At 36.9% G+C, this 25,568-nt stretch overlaps 3 protein-coding genes across 5 annotated transcripts in view; 1 reads left to right on the top strand and 2 right to left on the bottom strand.

Annotated features, from left to right (window-relative positions):
* The window catches only part of elmo3 (engulfment and cell motility 3), a 29,066-nt gene extending 23,681 nt beyond the window's left edge, over positions 1 to 5,385 (bottom strand). The window contains exons 1-2 of the mRNA XM_052122915.1: positions 5,238 to 5,385; positions 1,991 to 2,092 (exon numbers count right to left, since the gene is read on the bottom strand). Coding sequence (XP_051978875.1) covers positions 1,991 to 2,068 — 78 coding nt within the window. The 5' untranslated portion in view covers positions 2,069 to 2,092; positions 5,238 to 5,385. The remainder of the gene's footprint in view (positions 1 to 1,990; positions 2,093 to 5,237) is intronic.
* Positions 5,386 to 6,371: 986 nt separating this feature from the next.
* On the bottom strand, positions 6,372 to 17,808 carry LOC127640513 (transcription factor E2F4-like). 2 transcript variants are annotated; one of them, XM_052123116.1, is made up of 10 exons: positions 17,345 to 17,808; positions 16,411 to 16,520; positions 13,822 to 13,982; positions 13,614 to 13,658; positions 13,453 to 13,517; positions 9,830 to 10,124; positions 9,441 to 9,593; positions 9,261 to 9,305; positions 8,820 to 8,864; positions 6,372 to 8,476 (listed from the first exon to the last, which is right to left on the bottom strand). In XM_052123116.1, the coding sequence occupies exons 1-10, from the start codon at positions 17,498 to 17,500 to the stop codon at positions 8,361 to 8,363; spliced, it is 1,191 nt and encodes a 396-aa protein (XP_051979076.1). In that variant the 5' UTR covers positions 17,501 to 17,808; the 3' UTR covers positions 6,372 to 8,360. The 2 variants fall into 2 exon arrangements, with proteins under 2 accessions (XP_051979076.1, XP_051979079.1); XM_052123119.1 differs by having other exon boundaries at positions 9,830 to 10,121.
* A 1,092-nt stretch (positions 17,809 to 18,900) lies between these two features.
* Positions 18,901 to 25,307, top strand: LOC127640337 (cytochrome P450 2F2-like). 2 transcript variants are annotated; one of them, XM_052122828.1, is made up of 9 exons: positions 18,901 to 19,086; positions 19,782 to 19,944; positions 20,181 to 20,333; positions 21,066 to 21,226; positions 21,823 to 21,996; positions 22,121 to 22,259; positions 22,326 to 22,513; positions 22,701 to 22,842; positions 22,947 to 23,846. In XM_052122828.1, exons 1-9 carry the CDS (start codon positions 18,925 to 18,927, stop codon positions 23,138 to 23,140), a joined length of 1,476 nt encoding a protein of 491 aa, XP_051978788.1. In that variant the 5' UTR covers positions 18,901 to 18,924; the 3' UTR covers positions 23,141 to 23,846. The 2 variants fall into 2 exon arrangements, with proteins under 2 accessions (XP_051978788.1, XP_051978787.1); XM_052122827.1 differs by lacking the exon at positions 22,947 to 23,846 and adding an exon at positions 24,358 to 25,307 and having other exon boundaries at positions 18,903 to 19,086.
* Positions 25,308 to 25,568: the final 261 nt, after the last annotated feature.

Here is a 25,568-nt window from a genome sequence, read left to right as displayed (position 1 = left end):
TTTTTTAAGAAAATCTTTAAATATATCTGGTGAAGAGCATTTTATGGATTAAATGGTGTCAGTCCTCATTGCCAAATGGACATAAACCAGTCAGATTCAATACATCCATATTCTTTTTTTTTTCTTCTCCCTTTTACTCTCCAATTTGGAATGCCCAATTCCCAATGCACTCTAAGTCCTTGTGGTGGATTCGAACTAGTGAACTCCAGGGGTGGTAGTCAGCTGGAGAAGGTTGTGGCGGACATGGAAGATGTTGCTGTAATACGTCGATCGATCACAAGAATCGGGGACGTCGATAAACGGATAGATTTTCTTGAGTCATCAGAGAGGGAATTAGCTGCTAACCCACTAGCGACCAAGGCAAAAGTTGGAAGACTTGAGAATCATAATTGGTGAAACAACGTCTGAATTGTTGGAATTCCTGAGAACGAAGAAGGCTGAGATATGGTGAAATTCCTAGACAAGCTCTTCCCAAGTCTGCTCGACATAACAGGCCATAAGCTGGAAATCGAGCAAGCTCACAGAGACCCGGCTTGGAGATCCACTGAGGGAGATAGACCTGGATCAATTCAGACTCTAACAGCGGGCGCATTCCAGTGGCCTAAACAGGGCATTAAGTATTTGGGAATTTTTATTCTCAGCAAAATTGTGTGATATAGTTAATTTTGACCACTTAATAAAAAGGTTTGAGCGATGTGGACAGGTGGGCTTCATTACATTTATCTATGATTGTGAAAGTTAATGTTATTAAAATGAATTGTATTGCAAAATTCAACAATCTGCTACAATCTCTCCCTGTAGATGTTCCCCTCTCTTATCTCAAGCAATTTGAGAGCATAGCGAAATCCTTCATTTGGAATGGCAAGTGTCCCATATTAAATTTCAATAAATTACATAGGCCTATGGACAAAGGTGGTCTAGGCCTACACAGGATTTTGGTTTATTATTGTGCATTCTGTCTCAGACATTTGGCTCATTGGTCACTTCCACCTGAGAGTGCCCCTCCCTGGTTTTGTTTTGAACAGGAAGTTCTTGCCCCTATTTTCCCATTGCAAAGCCTTTCTATAAAACTAATCAGGGAAGTTAAGTTACACCCCATTATCTCGCATTTGCACTCTGTATGGACAAAATTGTCCAGAGTGTTTAATTCTGACATTTATTTAAATGTTGTCTCGACCAGATGGCAGAATCCAAAATGATGTATTAATAAGTCCCCTTTCTGCTGGTCAGAGTGGATTGTGAGGGGGGTTATAACACTCTGTGACTTATATATGAGAGAGGGTGTTGAGATCTTTTGAAAATATGGTTCAACATTTTAGGATTCCCAGATCTCAGTTCTTTAGGTATTTATAGCTGCACCACCTGCTCTGTACTATTTTTGGGGGTAGTATAAAAAAACTGTGAAAATTTGGGTTTTTGTTATAAAGTACATTTTTTGGCCAATGAAGCTTTTTGCAATTATTTAAAATGTATCTGATCACTGCACAATAATCTAGCAATCTAATAACAACTCAAGCAGAAAACTTTGTGAAACACAAAATTGATGTCACTGCCAATACTTTTGGCCACAGCTGTAAACAAGGGCAGATTGGGTGACATCATCTAATTTAAATGTTAAATCTCACTCCAGAAGCAAATCTAGTTATAGATTATATAATGTTGATTATATGAAGCATATCGTCTCCAAGTACTTTCCAAAAGCATTCTTAGCAATTGTAAGCTGTGCACTCCAATTGTATAATCCCAGTTTCTAGAAATTCAAATCAGTTCACACAAGTTACTTACTCATTTGGATGAAATACCTTGCTCTTTATTTAATGTTTATGATATGTTTTATGAACTGTTGTAAGAAAAACCTAGTTCAGTATGACACAGAATGAGCAGTTTTGTTATTCCTCAAATGCTGGTGAACAGGTATTGCTCTTTAACGTGTGCACAGGTTAACATCCACTTTATGATGGCAGTATCAGAGAAACATTTGATGGCTCACCTGGTCTAGTTGAATGAGCTGCGGGTATGCGCCTGGCATCTGGATGGCAATCTTTACTATATCCTTTTGCTGTGGCATTTTGAAAGTTGAATGTCTACAACCCTGAAAGAAAGAAATAATATTCAGGAGGTAGAGAACAATAAAACAATTCAAAAGTACTCAAAAAATTAAATTAAAATGCATGCAATGAGAAACTGTACAAAGATCAGTACATGTTTGTAGTATAGGTTTATCCTGTTTTGATGTCTTACCAAAAACAAGAACAGTAGGTTTATACATTTCAAACCACACACAACAGACACCAGGACAGAAGGCACTAGGACAGTAAAGGTGTCATTCGTTCTATTTTCAGGATGACTGAGTTCTATGTCCCTTTCTTCCTCTTTTAAAGGAGAACTTATGCCTCGCTCATATTGTGTTTCAAGTTACAATCAGCAAGCAAACTTGTGTTAGTGATGCACTATGTTTTCTTGTTCTTTCTGTGCTTTTACACAAGTCAAGCAAGATTATAAACTATCTGCAAAAAGTCTGGTCAATTTTGCTGGTTACTCAGGCCACGAACCACCCTCTTTGTCTGAAAGGCATTATCTGACTGACATGTATAGCGACCAAGCACAATGTGTTTTTTCTTACGTGCCATTTCGAATCAGGAAAATCTCACAAAATGTTTTAAACGTATGTAGATGGGGGGGGGGGCCTGGGAAGCTCAGCGAGCAAAGACGCTGACTACCACCCTTGGAGTCGTGAGTTCGAATCCAGGGTGTGCCGAGTGATTCCAGCCAGGTTTCCTAAGAAACCAAATTGGCCCGGTTTCTAGGGAGGGTAGTCACATGGGAGCTATAATGTGGTTCGCTCTTGGTGGGGTGCGTGGTGAGTTGTGCGTGGATGCCGCAGAGAATAGCATGAAGCCTCATGATGTCTCTGCAGTAATGTGATTAACTGTCACATGATAAGATGCACGGATTGATGGTCTCGCAAACGGAGGCAACTGAGATTCATCAGAGAATTGAGGCGAGTCACTACACCACCATGAGGACTTGGAGCGCATTGGGAATTGGGCATTCCAAATTGGGGAGAAAAGGGGGAGAATATACCAAAAAATAATTTTTAGACTTTACATTTTTCTATCCATTTGAAAGACAATACATGATAAGGGATTAAATGGATAGTTCACCCAAAAATAAAGACACACTCGTGATTTTCTCACACTCATGTCATCCCAGATGTGTATGACTTAATTTCATCTGCTGAGCACAAACATGTTTAGAAGATGTTTAGAAGAATATTTCAGCTTTTTTGGTCCATTGAATGCAAATGAATGGTGGACAGAACTTTGAAGCTCCAAAAAGCACATAAAGGCAGCATAAGGGGGCAATATGCACAAAGATTATGATAAATAACTCTGGGTATCTCAGCAAGTATTGACGCTAACTACCATCCCTGGAGTCACAAGTTCAAATCCAAGTAACATCATAACTAACGTCATAGAATGTTAAATCATAAATCATATTAACAAGTCAACACAGTGGAAAGAATTCAACATTTCTGGGAGTACAGTGGGAAAAACCCATACTTTATAAACTATTTATACACGAATTTAAAATATCGACTGTCCCTCACGTTTGAGTTTATGCACTTCGGTATATTAGGGAATCACAAAGAGGGAATAAGAGGGAACCCCCACTATTGCAGCGCAATTCCACTGCAGGTCACAATGGAAAGTTAAGGAAACTAACTCAGCAACAACTCTGGAATATCTGGAAATAAAGCAAAGCAACAGAGAATAAAATATTGATGTCTTCCTCATATGCCATGTTTTTGTCACAGGGAAATTATGTCACTGTGGAGAAAGCTGCTTTTCATTTCATGTAAACACGTACCCCGATTTGGAGTCTTAAGCAGCTTTCTTGCAATAAACGACTTTCTGATGTTCACATGAAGGAGCTCATTGTAGCAGCCTTGTAAACACTACTTTCTTTCTGGGTGAACGGATTAAAAACCTTCGCACCCTGATTCGCAAAAGTTGCATGAAGCCAGCCAGTCCGGTAGACACTGGTAATTTGTATTCTTTCTATTTTTGTCTGCAATAAGCTTCAGACAGACTGTGGGCAATCTGTGAACAGTCTTTGAACGTGCCATCTGAGGCTCAAACTACTACTTCTCATACAAATGGGTGACATTATCAACAAGAGCCGCTGCCGAATTGTTTAACAGACTCAAGTTCTTCCATATGTGCAGGCCATCTAGTATTGACCTTAGAGGGCTTCCCATTGGAAAAAAGTGAGTTGGGATTTTGATTATCACAAATTACACCATACAACCTATGTAGCTAAAACATCTACCAGTTTATCACTGCTCTCTTTACATCACCTTACTAACTGAGAACTCAGACATACTGTAACATTTCCAGACTAATCGAAGGCAGATGACTGTAAAGCCTAGAAATAATGAGATCAGTGCATGGATCCTGCTAGAGGATTAAACAAGAAGTTTAAGATTTTGCATGAGAGTTGCTGACACAGGTCGGATGTTTGTGTTTCCCAGGCTTCATTCCCAGAGAGGGGAGTTATGACAGCACAGCCCTCCCTCTGCTCTCCTTTTTGGGCCAAAAAAAATGGAGACAGAAATAAAGATAGAAAGGGAGAAAATTTGCACAAAAAAAAATGAGTAAATGGAAGGTAAGCTGAGCCACATTCACTACTTCAGTGTCGCAATGGTGCTTGCTCTTGGAAGCATGTGCAGGAGTCTGATACAGTCACAGTGGGAGAGCATGAAAACAGACTGCCTGGAATTTCAACTGTGCCACCTTCTGACACACCACCAACCCCCAAATCAAAGATCACACATACTTTTTTCTGCCAAATTCCAATGGACTTCAATATAATATCCTTCTTCATTAAATCCCCAGTGCAAGAGGCTTTTAGACTTCACGCGCTCGGCTGTGCCGTGCATTAGATACACAACATTTGTAAGGACACATTTTTAACTCAAAACTCAGTGTATTTAAATTATAGATGGTATAATAAATGTGTTATATAACCATTAAGTCTAAACAGTAGAAAAAAGTGCGTTTTTAGTTTAACCTTGAGCGTTTTACACAGCAATATGCGAAAGACTCGATGAACCGATTAAAGAAATGCATGTCAACATTTGCGTGAAGTCTGTTTCTGCTTTGCGAGAGCCAGGGAAGAAGTTGGCAAAATGTTGCGAACAGAAGTTTTTTTTGTTGTTGTGACTTTGGTCTTACCTGTTGGAAGCGGGGGAAGTTTCACAGTCGGCGAGATCGCATAAACATTTGATCTTTTATTCCGAGCTCTATTCGAACGGTTGCATTTACTTCAAAGTTTTCAGTGTTCTAATCGATCACATTCACAGTTCCGGGTTGAATAATGTCCCTCCCGCCCCCTTGAGGAGGGAGCGAAGACCCAGCACTCTCCAAATGTTTTCCTTTTCCTTGAGGTACGAATAAGGATCAACGTTGTCTTTTGCTCGCCCTGACACTTAAGTCAACTTTACATCCTGTGTACACCGTTAGAGACGCGACAAAACTAGAACGCGTAAACAAATATGCTAAATGATCCCTAAATCATTATATGTGGAAAATACCTGAATATGAAAGGTTTATTTGCTAGTGTAACGACCACCTGAACCTGTTTTTATCATTGTTATTTAGCAACATAGAGTAGAATCCTGAAATTAAAGGAATATTCCAGGTTCAATACGATTTAAGATCAATCGGCAGTATTTGTGCCATAATGTTGATTATTACCACAGAAATGAATTTGAACGTGTCCCTCCTTTACAATGGAAATGAATGGGAACAATCCATAAACAATATGCGTTAACATTTTAGTGTTAAGATTTGTCCAATTTTACAACTTAAGAATGACGATTTAAACAACTTTAAAGTTCAAATAATACACAAATTTTAACAGAATAATTAATGACAGTGGTTTTATAAAATTATAAGCTTCACATTTCTGCTTTTAAGCCTTTAAAAATATTCCCCTTTCACGTCCACTGTAAGTGCCTCACTGTAACATCGACTTGTGCTTTTTAAGAAAAGTAAAAGTCCTTTTGTGGTAATCGACATTAAGCCACAAATAATGTGGATTGAGCTTAACTTGTATTGAACCCAGAACATTCCTTGTGGGATTTGAACATTTAACTCTTTCAGTAACTAATTTTTAATCACATCACTACAACACCCTTATTGCAGTCAGAGTTGAACATGAATGTCTGAAAGTCCAGGATATGACTCAAGTATAATAGCAGTATGACAGACTCCTTTGGAATGAGATGGAAAAATAATAATAATCAAAATCCGTAAAAATCACAACAAACTTACATACATTAACATCAAAGTAAAAAAAAACGTTCTTTATTTCAAGGGGCCAATAACTCTGTTGATGAATGACTAATGAATGCAATGACAAACAGTGAATATTTAAAAAACGCCAGAATTCCCTGGATAATGTCAAATGTATTGAATCAGCCAACCCCTTTAAAGCACAGGGCTGGAAGTAACCTGTGTGGTCATACTGCTTTAAAGTGCAATGTGGAGAGGTTAGACGAAAACTATGGCAGACAATTCATCTAATGAAAACCAGACCATCAGAAATCTATTGAGTACAAAATAAATGGTAAATGCTTACTGTGTACAACCATACAAATATAAGACAGTAAAAAAACATTATATGAAATGACTATCTGTTTGCGATCAGTTGGTGCACACACATTTAGGAGCCAATAGAACAACATTCTCTTTGATACTCTATTTCTTGTCATATTGTGACTGCCCTTTAATTCCCCACCAAACACACATCCTTCTTCAGACAGTTATTCTCATATAGATATAATGAAGACATGTTATATGTTAACGTTACAAAAGAATCTATACACATTTAAATGGGCTGAGAATAGGACACTGGTGGAACTTATGTAGGGTTGTTTCAAAATACAAAAATAGCAATAATTGGCATCTAATTTAACATTTGTACAGGGTTTTAGACATGACATTTCCACAGCCATTTTTCCTGATAAAATTAAGTTAAATTCATAATATTAAATATCACTTATAGCATATGTTGTATAGGTAAGGCATTCATTTCATAACGCATCAGAAACTCTGTAAGCTAGCCTTTATGTTAGTCAGAGTATTAACACAATTTCACATCTGATGAGCAAAAACATTTAGATTGAAGTAGGAATGGTTTATCCAACACTGTAAACATGTTCCTTCACTTTATCTGAAAAGCTTGACGATACAATAAATATGTTGTTATATAACGCAAGTCCGTAAAGCTTCCACACAATAGCCTATTCTGCAATACCAGTGAACTTTCAATCTCTCTAATATGCTCGCTGCCACTTTAGTTGTTAGTATAACTTAATTCCGCTGTATGCTTCCAAGCATTGTCATTTGATGCAAGATGAGAACAAACAGCATCCTACTGGTTGAATTCTTTCAAACACTTATGACTGTTCAAAAGCATGTGATAAGCATGATGGTTGCTAGCAAAAATTTATTTAATTTTAGTAAAACTTTACAATATGGTTCCAATTGTTCAAATTAACAATGCAAAATATTTTACAGCATTTAATAATCTTGGTTAGTTTTGTTCCCCAACATATACCAATACCGTTTTAAAATCAAAAGTTGTATTAATGCACTATGAACTAACAATGAACGATTGTATTTTTATAAACTAACCTTAAAGATGAATAAATGCTGTAAAAATATATATATTTCACTGTCAGTTCATAACACCTAATGCATTAACTAGTTAACAAATGGAACCTTATTGTTAAGTGTTACAATAATTTCTTATTAATAATCTGTATGCAGGCTGTGTTCAGATAAGTCATAAGTAAATATGCCATGACCATGCTTTTTGACAAAAGATACTATAAAACAGGAAGACAATTTTAAAATAAAGCTAGCTCACATTTCCTTTTGTTTGAACCACTAACCACTGCTGGTGAGTTTAGTCTATTTCTGTAATAACCATGAAATTCTCTGTGTCTATACAAAAGTAGTATAAAAACAATGGCATCACACTAGTATAGATTGATTTGACAGAAATTATGCTTGAATGGATAGCTGATATTTTCATCAGATGAATTGAACAAGGGCCGGTAAAGCCTCATATCTCAGTTGAATTTAGCAGGGAAGTTCCTTTTCAGCCAGCCGCTTTTGGTAAGGAGTAAATATACATATATATATATATATAAAAGCTTTATATACACACAGAATCAGCTTATACATTTGGATCTGACACAGAGCCATACTTTTCTTTCTTTTTTCACCTTGGAAAAGGGTTTAAAAGTTTTTAAGTACACTACTCTTATTGCATGGTGTGTGTACAGGTCAAAGATTGGCAATGGGAACATCAAAAAGGTCACAGAGGCCTTCAGTCTCATCCAGGTTATAAATGTAATCATGGTCACCCGGAGGAGGGGACAAACGTAGGAGTGGAGAGAAAACTATGAAAGAGAGAGAGAGAGAATTGGTGATATTGTGGCCATGTTAGTTAATTACCAAATTCAATGTTGAAGTTTTCTAGCGGGCATTCTCTTTATGTTGTCATTGAACATGTGCAGAAATCAACCACAATGAGCTAACGTTTAAAAACAGCTTGTAATTTCATTTGATTGTCAAACTTACAACAATTTTTATTGATTACATAATATACATACATAAGCATCCTTATTTGCTGTCTATAATAAACTGTTACATTGTGACTTTTATCAACTTAAAGATCCAAAGTTCCACTTCATGTTTAATAACAGAAAATGTACAGGTTTCCCGATTCATGAGGAGCATTACCTTCTGATGACATCAGCTCCTCCAGCAGATCTGTACTCATGATTTCTGTATGGAGGAAGGAAATAGTGTGAAAATAAGAAACTGCAATTCTTCCTTGTGTTCTTTAAAATCACTGCATCTCTAAAGGGATAGTTTAAAATATATACATTTACTAACCCTCATGTATTTCATTTTTCCATGGAACACAAAAGGAGATTTTAGGCAGATTAGCATCAGTCACCATTCACTTTCATTGTAAAGAAAAAAAGATGCAAAGAAAGTGAATGGTGACAATGACTAACATTCTGCCAAACATCTCCTTTTACGTTTCACAGAAGTCAGTCAGTCATACAGGTTTGGAACAACATGAGGGTGAGTAACTGATGACAGCATTTTAGCATATTTAGCATAAGCATATTATTGTGGCACCGCAAATGTCAAGTATGTTGAACAGATCCTCACCTTTAGGGTCAAACATTTCTGAAAGATCTTTGGGGAAATCCAGCACTGAGAACAGAAATGAAAAAAATGTCTCAGAAATATGTTTATTCGCTTGCAAAATGCTGCATGATAGCTTACACACTCCACTTATAACAGGAAGAGTATTCTTTTAATAAAACTAAAAACATTTTTGTCACTTACATTCTGAAGGGTCTGTTTTGATTGGTTCAAAAAGGGTTGAGGAATCAGGAAGTGAGGAGCTGCCATCCAATGAAGCAGATGACTGCAGTTGCTGGGTATCCACTGAAGATGACAGATTGGCTGTTGTGTCTGAAGTGGTTGTGCATGATATGTCTAAAACCCACAACCATTGCATGAGAACAAAATGAAGAATAGAACGACATCACAATCCAAAAAGGAAGAGGTTAGACACCATAGAATTTGTCTGCCAGCACAAACTGTCTGTTAACTGCAAAATATCTACAATTTGTTTCATTTTACCACGCTAAACAGAAAGAAATGTGAAAGTAATTGTACTTCCAAAAAGTAATGCGGAACAGACAAACAACTAATCACAGAAGGCATCTAACCTGTGGCTGCATTAACAGCAGTGGCAGTTGTTGTGTTGGGAGGGACAGTACTGGTGGTGGGACTGTGGCAGGTGGAGGCAGGAGATGGCGTACTGTTGGCTGCTTGTTTGGTGGGTGTGTCAGCAGCTGAGGTAGCTGAAGCTGGGGTGGGGAGGCCCTGAAGCATATCGTCTGGTGGGGGTACCGGCAGCACCACAGGAGATGAGTTAGAGGGGTCCTTATTGACCAGGAGGACCTCGATCGGGCCCGCTGAGCTCTTAAGGTGAATCTGGTACTTCTTTTGTCCATTGACCTGCTGAAAATAAAAAGATAAGATGATTAGGGGTTTTTAAAACTATTGAAAAAAACACTCTACACTAGTTTGTGGGAATGGGTAAACATCTCGATTTTCCGATACATCATGCTTTCAATACCGATTCTTAAATCTAAAGATTATTTTTTTATTTACAAAATGTCACAATATGTGACTAAATTGTCTGTGATTAGTCACTGGCTGGCAAATTATCAGATTTCAGTCACCAGTGATTGAGCAGTATATTGAGATCCATTCACTGCATGTTGTAAAAGTGTAACTAGTAATATTACTACAGTGACAGTTGTAATATATTTCTGTTGCAATTTCTCCAACTTTAGGCATCTAGCTTTTTTTTGACATGAGCTTTTATTTTGATGTTTGGTTTTGACGGAAGCTTCACTTTTTCTTCTGATGGATAAACAGTTCGTTACATGGACAGTGTGATTGTTCAAGCGCAAATGCTGTGAATATATATATATAGTGCTGTGCGCTTCACAGTGGTTTAGTGCTCTGCTTTATCATCTCATACAAAGCAAATGGTTCTCAATGTCTGTGGCATTTTCAGTGTATGAGCAGTCTGCATCACACATTAATTTAAAGCACGCAGCTCAAATGCAGACTAAGATTGCAGTCATTTTTAGGTTTATCACACTTGGACATATCACAATTTTTATTTGATAAATTCTGCATTTCAGTGTAAAAGGAGTAACAGAGCACACTCAAATTAAGTGTGTGAGCATTTGAAAGCAGTTTTGTGTCAGTCGGACAGCGTGGGTTAGTAAATCAGATTGAATCGGTGCTCGGTACTAACAGTACTGTAGAATCACTGTTATCTTGACATCTTTTCTATTCTAGTACCGACTTGGTACCGAATTATCAGAACGTTTGACAACACAAGTCCCCTGTATACCCAACAACATTATATGATGGAAAATGTATTGTATATATAAGCAAAATTGACATTATAGCTGAAATACACCCATATGAATCGAAATTGAATCAAAAGCTTGTGAATTGTAATTGTAATTGAAATCTGCATCAAATCCTTCAAGTTTGTACCACATAATGAATGACTGCATGCTTGCTAACATTGCAAGGATATTGTGAGGTCATATTTAACACCAAATCAATACAAAAAATATATAAAAATAACATCTGATGAGAAAATTAGGCCTACATTTAGGACCATTAAGATTATTTGCACTGTGACATTATTTTTAGGACACTTACCAAAGTAATTTTTACCCTCCAATTCTCATTACGGCAACACGTCTGGAAGTTTTACTTTTATACTTCCCAATTTTTTTAATGATGATTCTCATTACCATAATACATTGAATTAAATTACAAATCTGCAAAACATTTAAGGTAGTACCAAGGGAGTACTACTGTGATGTATAAATACTTTAATGTAAATAATATATCATTTTTTCACATTGCGGTAATAAGACTTGGGGGGTAAAACGTGCATAACTCATGAAAATAATGTCCAAATGTATCAAATAGCACCAAAAATAGACTTCCATTTTCTACATATAATTTCTTATTAGCTCCGGGCGATATGGACCAAAAATCATATCTCTGTATTTTTAGGCTGAATGGCAATAAACAATCTATATCTCAATATTTTCTATGAAGTGGGCTAAATGTTCTTTTGTAAGTCAAAGCCACGTGTGAGATTGTAAATGAAGTTTGCAACACACTTTGTTTCATGGCAGAAGACTTTTCGTGCTGGAAGGCTTCACCGCCAGAGTTGCAGCAGCAGCATGAAGTTTAACACACTGTTCTTACTGCAGTTTATGTTCGCTCCCTTAAAAATCCCAGAATGCACTGTAAAAACCAGGGAGCATCGTTGCTTAATGTAGTCCCTAACCGGAAACCTCCTTGTGTCTTCTGAAGTCCCTCAAGTCGTTAGATGATGAACACAAGTGTAAAACAATGACGTCCAAGCATTATTTTCTCTTTAAAAGAGATGTTGTTTGTAATGTCTTTTATTCATAATTACCATGAAAGTGAAACAATCTTTTAAATATTTGAGTTGTTAAAACACGGTTTAAAATACACTCCTTTATATTTGTATTTCTTTATGCCATTTATCTGTTATAGTAGACCTTTTTCACAGACTGTGATGATGCGTTTCTGCCTTATCAGCGTAAATCTCAAATGTTATATTATACATTTTTTAAATATTGAGTGTAATTTAAAACATTATGCTTTGTTATATTACCCTGGAATTAGTAAAAAAAAAAAAGAATCACCACTGGTCCGAGGGTGTTTCCATTACAACTGCTGAGAAAGTGACAGTAAATTTGGCATCTTCTCCCATTTTGCTGTCTTAATCCACCGCTCTCTATTTTTTCCTCTACTGAAAATCATTCAAACGTAAAAGTGAATTTTTTTCTTTTGGTCTTGGAGCAAATGGGTAAGTGAAAAAAATATTTGCTGTGATCTCCCATTCACCGCTGTCAAAGTTTACTCTGAAAACATTTACTTCTGCATTCCAAAACCCGGAGTGTGAAAAAGGTCTATAGCAATGTACGTTTGAATATCTTAAATGAAAATGAATGATTGTCATTTATACAACGATGGTGCTGATTAATAACAGCTGCACTTCAATGTGCGAGCTCATTAACGTGTCGTGGGTGATTGAGTCATAAGTGTCAAAATGTTCAGTATATCTTGAATGTGTTCAAGATATACTGATTCACGACATAGGGTGCTAGGGAGCTGATTGATACACAGGGTGTTTTTTCGGCAGTTTGGACCGGCACTGCATCTCCCTCCATGTCACAGGAGTACTTGTGAATGAGTGGGTCCGGTTGAGAGTGAGAGATGCAAACACTGGCACGGCTTTATGGAGGAAACTGGTTATGTAACGCAACATTAAACTATATCAATATAAATGGTATTGTCTCATCCTGTATCTCGTTTGAAAATATATCGATATATATTTAAAATCTAAATACAACCCAGCCCTATTGCTTATGGATTTGTTTTGATTTTGGTGTACAATAGGATCAGGACATTTTTATGACAGGTTTCTTAGGAATCACCCAGTTGGCAAAAATAATAAATATATTATAATAAAGGGACATAACCCTAACAAAACAGTACTAAAAAGTATCATAGCACTACCATGTTTTTTTCTTTGTTTTCTGATATGTACCACAGTATTCTTTAAAGCAAATTTGGTCACCATGTAAATACCATGGTATAAGAATATGGCAATCATGTTTGTCTAAGTACCATGTTAAGACCTTCTGACACCATAACCTTAACATAGTAGTGCCACATTACTTTTTAGTAGGTCAGTACAAGCAAAACTTACAGATTCAGGCACAGGAACCTCTAATTGTGTTCCAGAGGGAGCTCTGATTGCTAGAAGAGTGTCACCTAGAGGCAAACAAGCATAGATGTATCGAATTTAAAAAAATTATGTATACATTTGTAGCATTAAACATGGCATTTTGCAGTTAATAGTAAACCAACCTTTGAAGCAATTGCAGAGGTCTTGATGAGTTACATATGCCAATGTGTTTTAGGTTAAGGACATACTACAGCCATAAGCCTTGACATGAAAGATCCTTCACTTTGAGGATCAACTTAAAAGGTTCAAAACAGCATCTAGGGCGAACACAACTTGGCAACAGTGAAACAATCAAAAGTGAGACAATCAAGGAATAACTGGAAGGATATGGGCTATTAAGTGAGTCATCGGTCACGTTCTTGATGCTCTGTTGAACCCAAACCCTCTGCTGGTCCAGCTCATGTTCCCTTCGGTCAAGATCCTCCAATTCTAACTTGAGATCTATCAGCTTGTCTGCAATTTCACGCGTGTTGCAGCCTGGACCAACACCCCTACAAACAAAAGAAAATAGAAACAGACTTATTTATTAGTCTACAATCTACATTAAAAGAGATATATCTAAATGCAGTCATTATTTTTAAACAGATATGTCTGGTGCGGTAATGTGTTTATTAAGTTAAATAAACCATTAAACCTCATCTGGTGAAATATATCTATACAAAACCCTTAATCTGGCAAATGTAGATGCTATAAAAACTTAATTTGGTAAATACTTATAAACAGAGCATTGTAATGGAGTCTCCGTCATTTCAAAATAAGTGTCCCTTGTGTTTTGGGCTTGTTTATAGATAAAAGTCTCACACTGTGCACCAGTTCTTAATTTGTTTCAGGTAAATATTGGGATTTTGGTTAAAGTAGTGGTCGACCGATATGGGGTTTTCAAACAGCTTATGTCAAAAGCAATATCTAGAGAGCAGGATGACTGATATAAATGCGGTTACAAAACACACACTTATTTAATAGTTTACTAAAAATTAATTTAAACTACAAAAAAAATTTTTTTACTTGAAAACATTTAAACTTTAAATGAAAAAATCTGAAAACCACAATAAACTGTATCTGTGATTTTATTCATTTTGGACTCCAATAGCCAGGGGTGGGTTTAAGAATTCCGGCGCCCCAAGCAACCATCCAGCCGAGGGCCCTTTTTTGACGAACAACTGGGTGAAATTATCATTTACTCACCCTCATGCATCCCAGAAGTGTATTACTTTCTACTGCTGAACACAAATTAAGGTTTTTAGAAGAATATTTCAGCTCTGTAGGTCCATATAATGCAAGTGAATGGGTGCCAAAATCTTAAAGCTCCAAAAAAACACACATAGCCATTATGAAGTAATGATAGCCATCATAAATAATGTCTTCTGAAGAGAAACGCTCGGCGAGTAAGAAAAAGATCAACATTAAAATCTAACATAAAAATAAAATGTATCTTCCACCCAGCTGGGGTAGTCATGGTCACGAGAGTCAAATACACGCTTCCTCTCATGTGCCGCAAGCACGTTGGAAAGTTTACGCGAGAACTGACGCATGTAATATGGAAGAGCTGTGTTGTTTACAACGCGTTATACAGAAGCTGAATTGGTTTTTCTATAGATTTGTATTTGTATCCGTCAAGCGTGAGGTAGTTTGAACTACACCCTTGTGACTGTGCATACCACAGTTGACTGGAAGCAAAACATTTTAGTAAAAAATAAAAATTTAAATCCATCTAATCAATTCCTTACACCTAGTTTTTAACATTATTGTCTTGTGAATTAATTTTGTGATGGCTATATATGCTTTTTGGAGCTTCAAGTTTTTGGCACGCATTCACTTGCATTGTATGGACCTACAGAGCTCAAATATTCTTCTAATAATCTTAATTTGTGTTCAACAGAAGAAAGTCACATTTGGGATGGCATGAGGGTGAATTTTCATTTTGGGTGAACCAATTCTTTAAATACAAATTATCTGAAAGACAATGAATGCATTTTTTCCACTAAATAAACACAAGGAAGAATTGTATTTAATTTATAACATAATAAATATAATTTATATGCACCAATACAGTAATAAAAAAACCCAAATATATATACACACACACTTGTTATTACAAAGCATTTTTAGTAAATTAAAAGGATTTGCAAAAACTACAACTTCACTCACTAATATTTTGAACTCAGATGAATATTAATTATTATCCTGCAAATGTATTATTATAATACGATACTGATTTGTATTATTGTGAGGACTTGTTTAATACAATAGTAATATATTTCTGGCGTATTTACTTCACCTGGAGCTTTTATTTTGACGGGATGATAGTGCACTCCAGTGTAAAACTTTATTTGACCGTTTCCTTATTACAAATCAGGTGACATGCTGGGTTGTCCTACAATTCTGTGATACTGTGTTGCATTTATAGATTTGTATAATAACTATAAGCAGCATCAATCAGAATTGCGTGAATAGGTGCACCTGCAACACTTTGCCTTCACAATGCACGTGAACCGCTCCGAGACAGCTGAGAACAGCGTATCCAAGCATGAACATGTAACGTGTCACCGGTCACATCTTGGTCAGCTTTCCGACCGGGGCCCCCAGAAGTCCAGGGGCCCCACGCAATTGGGATGGTTTGCAAGGTGGTTAACACCGCTACTGCCAGTAGCCTCTATGTCTGTGCCAATCACAGTAAGGAAAGACTATGAGATTTTTTTTCATTCTTTCGATTTATAAAACTTACCAGCCTTCTCAGCCACATCTGTTATTGTACCAGCAAACTCCTCTTTTGGTCGACCATTAATTTTACCCCAAGTGACACACTAAAATCTTTACCATGTTTCTACAAATCACTTTAATACTCCAAACATTGGCCGATAATAGAGGAATATAGGTCTTATTGAAAATAAGAGCCATGATTGAGCATGTCAGCCTTACTTCCACTGGATGCTGTTTTTGGATTTCTTCTCAATGAGTCCAATGCCTTCCAAAACATTGGTGATGTCGTAGATGCGCCGTTTCTGCCTTACAGCCAAAGTATCTGCAGCCTACGTCACATTTACACCAAAAGAACAAAACAGAGATTAATTTTTGATCCCTCTCATTGTTTCATCATTACAAGTCAATAGACTAACTATAAAACAGGACCCACTTCTAAAGTGTTTAGCCTTTTACAAAACTAGAAATACAGCCAGAACAAACAACTTGATGCAATCAAGTTCCAGTAGCTCACTCACTTTTCTGAATGACTACAATGCACTGTCATGACTGCTTTCAACAACTGAATACAAAATCCAAGTTGTTCTCTGTACAAATGATCTTAACGTTTTTAGGCGTAATATCAACTTTTAAACCCAAGAGATGCAAAGTTTGCAACTCTGAGCGTGCAAAAAGCTCAAGTCTGGCCTAAACCATCCAAAGTAGCAGCAACTCAGGAGCACGTGCTTGTTTTGATGGCTTTTGTTTGAGATTGCAGCCCGGACGGGCTCATTCTTCCACAACCGCACAAACATCCAGGACAAAACAACAAGCACCAGGGGCGGTTTGCCTTGCCGACAGTGGTAGCATTGCATATGCAACCTGTTAGCTGGCTTATGAAGGAACTACTTTATCTGCGCCAAGCTGTCGGGGGAGTTGAGAGAGGGGTTGTGTATGCCACCCCTTCCCCCCTTTTAAAAAGAAAACTAACTTTTTAAACAACTTTTTCTGTGTTTTAAGCCCAAAACACTGTAAAGTGCATCTGTTTGTATGCAAACGTTAAAAAAAGAGATACATTTGCATCAGGCGCTATGCGCGTGCGACACTGAAAGCATAAAAACGGTGATGACGGTGGTGATGATGAAGATGAAGCACAAACTAGTCTCGTGCTTACAGCTTTCAGGTCCAACACTCCGTCCTTCGCTTCCTGCAGCAGAGTCACAAATTTGGTGGTGAGCAGCCCGAGACTTTTCTCGTGGCGACTGGGAGTCTGCGGCTGCAAAGGGTCTCCCATCGCCCCCAGCTCGTTTCTTCCGGTCTCTAAATCCATCAAGTTGCTTTATAATTATAAATAAATCCCCCCGGTTCTCGTCGCACTCTGTGTTAGTCTATATATTGAACACTTTCTGCTGCAATAGCTCCACTCTCCGTTGACAGCACCGCCGCTTCTGCCGCCCAAACGTTCGCTTCCCGTCAACGGCCGCCGATTCCTGAAGCATGGACGGGGAAAGTGTATTGCACTGCGTTAAGATTCCCGTTCAGGTTCCAGTCCGTTCAGGATGCAGGTTTATCCGAACCCAGGTGGCCTAACCGAGCGGACGCTCTCACAGCACCAGAGCTGAGCAGCTTGAATGACTGAAGCCGTTGAAGGAGCGGTGCATCATGGGATGACCTGATGAAAAGGAAAGGAATCCCTCTGCATTCTGTCAAACGGCCTGTAGGGGACGATAAGGTTTGCAGTTTGAACAAGTGGGCGTGTAAGAAAAGTATGCTGTGTTCTAAATCGTTCACTCATTCACTATTTCCTATCTAGTGAATGACAGTGTGTGCACTATATATTAGCAGTGAGTGAATTTGGAGTGAGCGTCGGAGCTCTGGGGCTGCCGCAGAAACATATATATATATATGCGGAGTGGTGGTAGTGGCCTAAAGCAAATAATTGTTAATCAAAAGGTTGCTGGTTCGATCCCCAAAGCCACCACCATTGTGCCCCTGAGCAAGGCACTTAACTCCAGGTTGCTCCGGGGGGATTGTCCCTGTAATAAGTGCACTGTAATTCGCTTTGGATAAAAGCGTCTGCCAAATGCGTAAATATAGCCTAAATGTCTATTGGTTTTGTTAACTATTTTCATTGATTAGTTCTATCTTCAGGCTTTGGTTAACTTTTATGTTTGTAACACCTTCATCGATTAAATGGTTTAGTAAATTTATACATGAACAGTTGCAATTCATCCTTTCTAACTAGACATTTATATGCAGCTTTTGATGTGTTAGCATCCACACCACTATGTGTCAGTCCAAGATTACATAAACAAAATGTTACTGAGTGAACCTTTAACAAAGGGAACATTAATAGAGTGTTACCAATATTCTGAATGTGAATAGACATTATATAGACAACGCAATATGCAAAGTCTTCTCAAAAGTATTGCACATGGATTATGTATTTTATAGTCAACTCATTTTTCTTCAAGTTAGCTTTTTCCTACAGTTCTACTTTGTCTTCATCCATTTTGTTATATGGAACATTTAAAATATGAACATTTCTGGTATGACTGAAATACATGTTCATTCAGTACACAATACATGCTCTACTATATGGCAATTGGCAAAGATTGTTCATGCATTTTCTGTTCATAAACAACATGATTCATTCATAGGAATGGGATTTGAAGTGGGAGGGCTTGGTGAACCAGTATCTGATATTTTGTGTAAACGAGAGCAGTTAACATTGCTCTCGTTTACACGGTCAGCATGGTAGGCTTTTTGATTCTGGTGTGGATATGCATCTTTCTCGTCTTTCTTTTTATCCGGATCTCGAAACCTCAGAACTTTCCCCCCGGACCACGTCCTCTCCCATTATTTGGGAATTTGCTCGAGCTGAACATTAACAATCCTTTGAATGACTTTAAGAGGGTACAGTATTGCATTCTTTGACAAATGTACATGGGGAATTACTGTGCAACATTCACTTGTTGCTTTCAAGAGTTAGATATTACATTGAATTTTATTAAAATATCTGCTATTGTGTTATGTATAATCAGCATTATGGAAAAGTTTAAGTGTAGTATCATCATGTTCAGTGTTGGGTGTAATGCATTACTAAGTAATTATTTATTGTAATTAAATTACATTTTCATTGAAAAAAGTAAAGTAATGGATTACTCTTAATTTTTCAGTAATTTAATTATTGTTACTTCTGATGTAATTGTGTTATATACTGTATAGACTTTAGAACAATTCTATATAAAACAATAGTGAATTTAAAATAGAAATTTAATGTCTAATGTTAGAATGTATACTGTAAAATGTTTTCTAATTCAATGCAGCCCCCTTAAATTCTTTGGCCAGTTCATGAATAATTTATTTGAATTTAAAATATATATTTGATTGAATTAAAAGAACAGTTTCATGTCTATCCATGTATTTGACATCTGATCGAGGTTGATCAGGGTTTTAGAAAGTAATTAGTAACAAGTAATGCAATTACTTTTCAGACAGAGTAATTAATACATTAATATAATTACATTGTTGAAGATGTAAATAGTAGTTAATAAGTAATTACTTTTTTAGAGTAACTTAACCAACACTGATAATGTTCAACTTTTTAGCTGGCAGATCGCTATGGAAATGTTTATAGTCTGTACATTGGATCAAGACCTACAGTGGTAATTAATGGATGTGAGGCTTTGAAGGAAGCTCTTGTTAATAAGGCTGTGGAGTTTGCTGGACGCCCACAAGATCTCATGGTCAACCATATCACAGAGAGAAAAGGTACAAACAGTTGCCAGTTATCAGCTTGACAATGAACCCTCACTTTCAGACCTCTATACAGACTAAGGTTAATAAATCTTTTTTTTTACTGTTCTCTTGTTGTCTCAAAAAAAATAGGCCATAGAGCGAATTGAAGTCTTATCTGAAAAATGAACTCACTTAGAATCAGTGTGACCCACAACTGACATCCAGATATAGTTATAGGTGTTATAACTGACCTACAAAAATTGTTGTAGGTGTAATTTTGGCTGATTATGGACCTGGTTGGAAAGAACACAGACGGTTTGCCCTTATGACTCTGAGAAACTTTGGCCTTGGGAAACAATCTATGGAGGAGAGAATTCTGGGAGAGATCTTGCATGTAATTGCCAAATTGGACAAAATTGTTGGTAAGGTGTGCTCATTTTGTTATTTGGTAGTTGATGCAAAAAATTTGCATCAGCTTAAGTCCTGAAACTGGACAATAATGTGTAAGGGGAGCCAGCTGGTACATGATAGCTGTCCGGAATGTGAAAAACCAGCTGATAGCTGAATGTGAAAAACCTCACTCCCCTGGCCTCAACAGGTGCACTAGCGACTTACACTAGAGGCTGTAGCCTTTAGCATTCTTGTTAGCGAGCCTGCCTCCCATGACGGTTGACACTGGTGCGAATCCCACTTGGAGCAGGACCGGTTACAATTGCATTATTTTTAAAGGAATGATGAGCTTCAGTACAAGATAAACTCAATCGACTCAATTGCAGATACAGTGCAAAGTTTAAAAATGGAAGTGAATGGGGACAGTCCATTAATGTTAAAATACACACCGTTTATTTAAGTATAAACACAAGACATAAGCATTTTACATGTAACGTGATTTTAGTGTGATAAAATATTGATTTTAAGGCGTTAAAGCATTTAACAGATTACATGGTTTATTGGCATTATGTCGTCATGACAACAGAGTTGTAATATTGATTATAACTTTACATAAGTGATTTTATTACACTAATATATATATATTATATATATACATTTTAATAAATGTTCTGTTACAGACCACATACTGTATCTTACATCTAAATAAACTCACTCAAGATGTTGAAATGACAATCTGATCAAAACACATTTTGTCTGTACAGGAAGCTCTTTTGATCCTCAAACTATGTTCCACAATGCTGCATCTAATATCATCTGCACTGTTCTCTTTGGATCCCGGTATGATTACAATGATGAATTTCTCAAGCGTTTTATTCACCTGTTCACAGAGAATGCGAAGATTGCTAATGGACCATGGGCCATGGTGAGACATTGTATTTGTTTTATCTGTTTTGTCATCGTGGCCTTTGTATGTCACTGCAGTTGTGTCCACAGTTATTCAGTCACATGGAGTCCAAAAGCATGAGACCATATTAAAAAAATCTGGCTTAATCAGGAAATAAATAGAATGTTTTTGGATTTAAAGAAGTGCCATAACATGATTCTGCACATTTTCTAAAAAAAAAAAAAAAAGTTTTTTTGCCTACTTTTAAGATTTATGCTTTTCTATTTCATCACAAAATTTCATCTAAGTGAATTGTTTAATAAAAAAAATAAATAAAAAATAGTTAATAATAAAAAAAAAAGATAACCCAATTTAATTTGATGGAATTTCGTTTTGAAACTGAAATGTGTACATCTTAAAATATTTTTTTAGCGTTGGAAGAGGTGTAAAAACTTTATGCAATGTATATACAATGCATAGGGGCACCACATCAAGGGGGCACCAAGGCAGGCACCCCGTAAGACAATGTTCAACCAGAGTTTTAGAGCTCCTTAGACACAAATTGTTTTGTATAAACCAGAATGCAAGCCTTCCACTAGTCATCTCACACTAAAAATGACTCTATTTCTCTGCAGATATATGATTCCTTTCCTTTGCTGAGAAATCTGCCCCTGCCCTTTAAGAAGGCCTTCAAAAATGCATTTATAGCCAAACAAATGTCTGGAAATCTGGTCAAAGAGCACAAAAAGACAAGAGTCCCAGGAGAGCCGAGGGACTTCGTTGACTGCTATTTGGATGAGCTTGACAAGGTGTATGTGTATCTGTGATGATATTTCTAAGGGTTGAAATAGAACTGAATGAGATGGTAGGGCTGCATTTTAGGATGAAGTCTTCTCTATTATCACTAATCAGTGGATATCTTAATCTTACCAGAGAGGAAATGATGGTTCCACCTTTGCTGAAGCCCAACTTGTCCTGTACGTTCTGGATTTGCACTTTGCAGGGACTGATACCACTTCCAACACCCTGCTCACTGCTTTTCTCTACCTCATGACTCACCCTGAAGTTCAGGGTGTGTATTTTGGTTCATCAGTCAATTTTAACGATTGTCCAATAGGTTAAACAGTCTTTTCTCTAGAGAGATGTCAGCGAGAGATTGATGAAGTTCTGGATGGAAAAGATCAGGCGTCTTATGATGACAGACACAATATGCCGTACACACTCGCTGCGATTCATGAGGTTCAGCGCGTCGCTAACACTGTACCGCTCAGTGTGTTTCACTGCACCACCAAAGACACAGAGTTGATGGGCTACAACATCCCAAAGGTGACGGAATTGGATGCACTGTGAAACAAACAGCCCACTGAAATTGAAAGTTTAAATACAACTTGCAGCTTTTTTAATTGCAAGTTTCTGACCACTTTGATTTCACTTACTGATTAAGAAATCTTTTTTGTACTTTGTCCCTTTAAAATAATATTTTTTTATATATATATATAAATTTTTACTCCAGGGAACTCTCATAATTCCTAATCTAACTTCTGTTCTGAAAGAAGAGGGCCAGTGGAAGTTTCCTCATGAGTTTAATCCAGCCAACTTCCTGAATGATCAGGGCCAGTTTGTGAAGCCTGAGGCCTTTATGCCCTTCTCTGCAGGTAATCTTTCAGATACATTACTATTTTCCTAATAAAGACAGGTGGATGAAGACCCATCATTTAGTTTTATTTAGTTTGAGCCTATTCTGTGACCAACATAACAGGTCCCCGTGTGTGTCTCGGTGAGGGTCTTGCTCGGATGGAGCTCTTCCTGATTTTGGTGACTCTGTTGCGCCGCTTCCAGTTTGTTTGGCCTGAAGATGCTGGAGAACCAGATTACACCCCAGTGTATGGGGTCACACTTACACCCAAACCCTACAGAATGCACATCAAACTTAGAGAAATAGTGAAACCATAATAATGATGTCAGATTTCTTGCATTTTTTACAAAGATGGATGTAATTTATGTTATGTATTATGATATGTATTAAAAGGTCCAAACAAGATTAAATACATTATGAATGTATGTAATTAATTGTTGACTTAGTTTTTATTTAAAAGGATAGTTCACCCAAAAATGAAAATTCTGTAACAATGTAGCATGGCAATGACGATGACACGATGAATTGAAGAACCCAAGTGCAGTTTATTCCAAAATGTAATATCCAAAAACCCTGACTAAAAATGTGAATCAAAACAAAACATAACCATGAACTTGACTAAACTTGAACAAATCATAAACTTGACTTGACTATGAAATATGGCATGAACAATTACACAAACATCAATACTAGACAAGAGACAATGGCAAACATGAGGGCTTAAATACATGGACATGGGGAAACATATGCCAATGAACGAACAGAACTCTAAACACAACAACAATACAATAAACTAAAACCAATGACAAACTAGAACTGATAACAAAGTAATCAAACAATGAACGAATGAAAACAAGACACGTGAACATGGAGGGAAACAGGAAGGTCACATGACAAGGAAACAGGAACAAAACATGAACAAAAACACATCTAGATGTTACAAATTATCATAATTTACTCGCCCTCATGTGTATGACTATCTTCAGCAGAACAAAGATTTTCAGAAGAATATCGCAGCTCTGTGGGTCCATACAATGCAAGTGAATGGGTACCAACATTTTGAAGCTCCAAAATCCACATAAGGGCAACATAAAATTACTCCAGATGACTCTGGTGGTTAAATCTATATTTTCTGATGCAATATGATCGGTGAGAAACAGATCAAAAACAGACTTATTCATGCTAGCACCATCTTTGATTATTAATGGGAATGGAAAGGAGGCTGTGAGGGATAGACTTACCATCTCTTCAATGGCACAAATCGTATAAAGCTCCAAGAACAATCCAAAAACACTTTAAAATGAAGTACAGCACACTCAAAAGACTATTCTGCATCCTAAAACAGGAAAATTCTGCTTTCAGAGGCTGTATAAGGAGACAAGATGAAAATAAGGTGCTTATCAAACTGTTCAGAGACCAGTTTCCTTAAGAGTTCAGTTCATTCAAAACAACTGCCAGTTAAGCAAGGCAGCAAGTTAGCTACCTGAATTTTCGGATGCAGCCAACATTTAAGTCCTTTTTCCTTTACCTTCAGGTTCTCCTTCTTCTGTTTTTGGTGATTCACAAGTGCATATTGCCCCCTACTGGACAGGGAGGAGAAGTTGACTGATATTGATCTGTTGCTCACCTACACCTATTATATCGTGTTTGAACTCATGGATTTATCCACTGAAGTCTTTGGATTACTTCTATGCTCCCTCTATATGGATTTTGGAGCTTCGAAATATTGGCACCCATTTACTCACATTGTGAGGACCTACAGAGCTAAGACATTCTTCTATTAATCTTAATTTGTGTTCTGCAGAACAAAGAAAGTCATACACATCTGATATGCCAGGAGTCTGAGTGAATAATGAGATCATTTAAATTTTTGGCTGAACTATCCCTTTAAGTGCATCAAGTGCTTCAATAAAAATAATTTACAAAATGTTTCCTTTAAATAAATATATGCTATTATCTTGTATTTACATTTATGCATTTGGCAGATGCTTTTATCCAAAGCGAATTATTACAGGGACAATCCCCCCAGAACAACCTGGAGTTAAGTGCCTTGCTCAAGGACACAATGGTGGTGGCCGTGGGGTTAGAACCTGTGATCTTCTGATTAACAGCCCTGTGCTTTAGCCACTACACCTATTTAAATAGTATTTTCACATGGTGAATCAGTTGTGTATGTTGGATGCCTGAAATGAGGCAAAGTCCCTTCTCTGTATTTATTTTATTTTGTTTTAATCCAATATAAGCTAATGTTCTCTTTGGACAAAAGTGTCTCTTAAATTTACCAACTGTACATTTTCCTGTGATATTTGATGTTTCAACAGTGTCTGTGTTAAAGGCAGATGGAACTATAAACAAACAACAAATGGCCTGATTTAATATTATAATTTATATTAACACTATTCTTTAAAACCTAGTCAAAATAACTACAATAATACATGTTGCTTTTATTCATTGTTCCTGGCTGTTAGTCAACATATTCTTATTAAAAGGTCTCATGAAGTGGCAAACATGGAGGTGCACCTTTATTTTAACTGCTGAGAGCTCACTAAATTTACATTTTAATTCAGACATGACCAAAAATGGTGGTGCTCAAGTCTGTGAATATTTAACTCCATAAGTAGTCCATACATTTCCAACAGATTCATCCATTAAATATAATAAAATTAAATGTAAACTGGGCCCTAATTCTGATGTATCAATCAATAGAGACGTGCATTCTGTTGTTTTATACAGTACTAAAGGAAT

This window comes from Xyrauchen texanus, chromosome 49, assembly GCF_025860055.1.
Source record: "Xyrauchen texanus isolate HMW12.3.18 chromosome 49, RBS_HiC_50CHRs, whole genome shotgun sequence".
Taxonomy (NCBI): domain Eukaryota; kingdom Metazoa; phylum Chordata; class Actinopteri; order Cypriniformes; family Catostomidae; genus Xyrauchen; species Xyrauchen texanus.
Note: the sequence above shows the minus strand (reverse complement) of the source record. Positions and strands in the feature narration are given on the sequence as shown.

Coding starts and splice junctions, on each gene's coding strand:
- LOC127640513 (XM_052123116.1), bottom strand. CDS start 17,500: ATGGATTTAGAGACCGGAAGAAACGAGCTGGGGGCGATGGGAGACCCT. Junction 9,594..9,829: donor TGCTGTTAATGCAGCCACAG/GTTAGATGCCTT, acceptor TGTGGGTTTTAG/ACATATCATGCACAACCACT. Junction 8,865..9,260: donor AGAAATGTTTGACCCTAAAG/GTGAGGATCTGT, acceptor TCCTCCATACAG/AAATCATGAGTACAGATCTG.
- LOC127640337 (XM_052122828.1), top strand. CDS start 18,925: ATGGTAGGCTTTTTGATTCTGGTGTGGATATGCATCTTTCTCGTCTTT. Junction 21,227..21,822: donor CTAATGGACCATGGGCCATG/GTGAGACATTGT, acceptor ATTTCTCTGCAG/ATATATGATTCCTTTCCTTT. Junction 22,260..22,325: donor GACTCACCCTGAAGTTCAGG/GTGTGTATTTTG, acceptor TCTTTTCTCTAG/AGAGATGTCAGCGAGAGATT.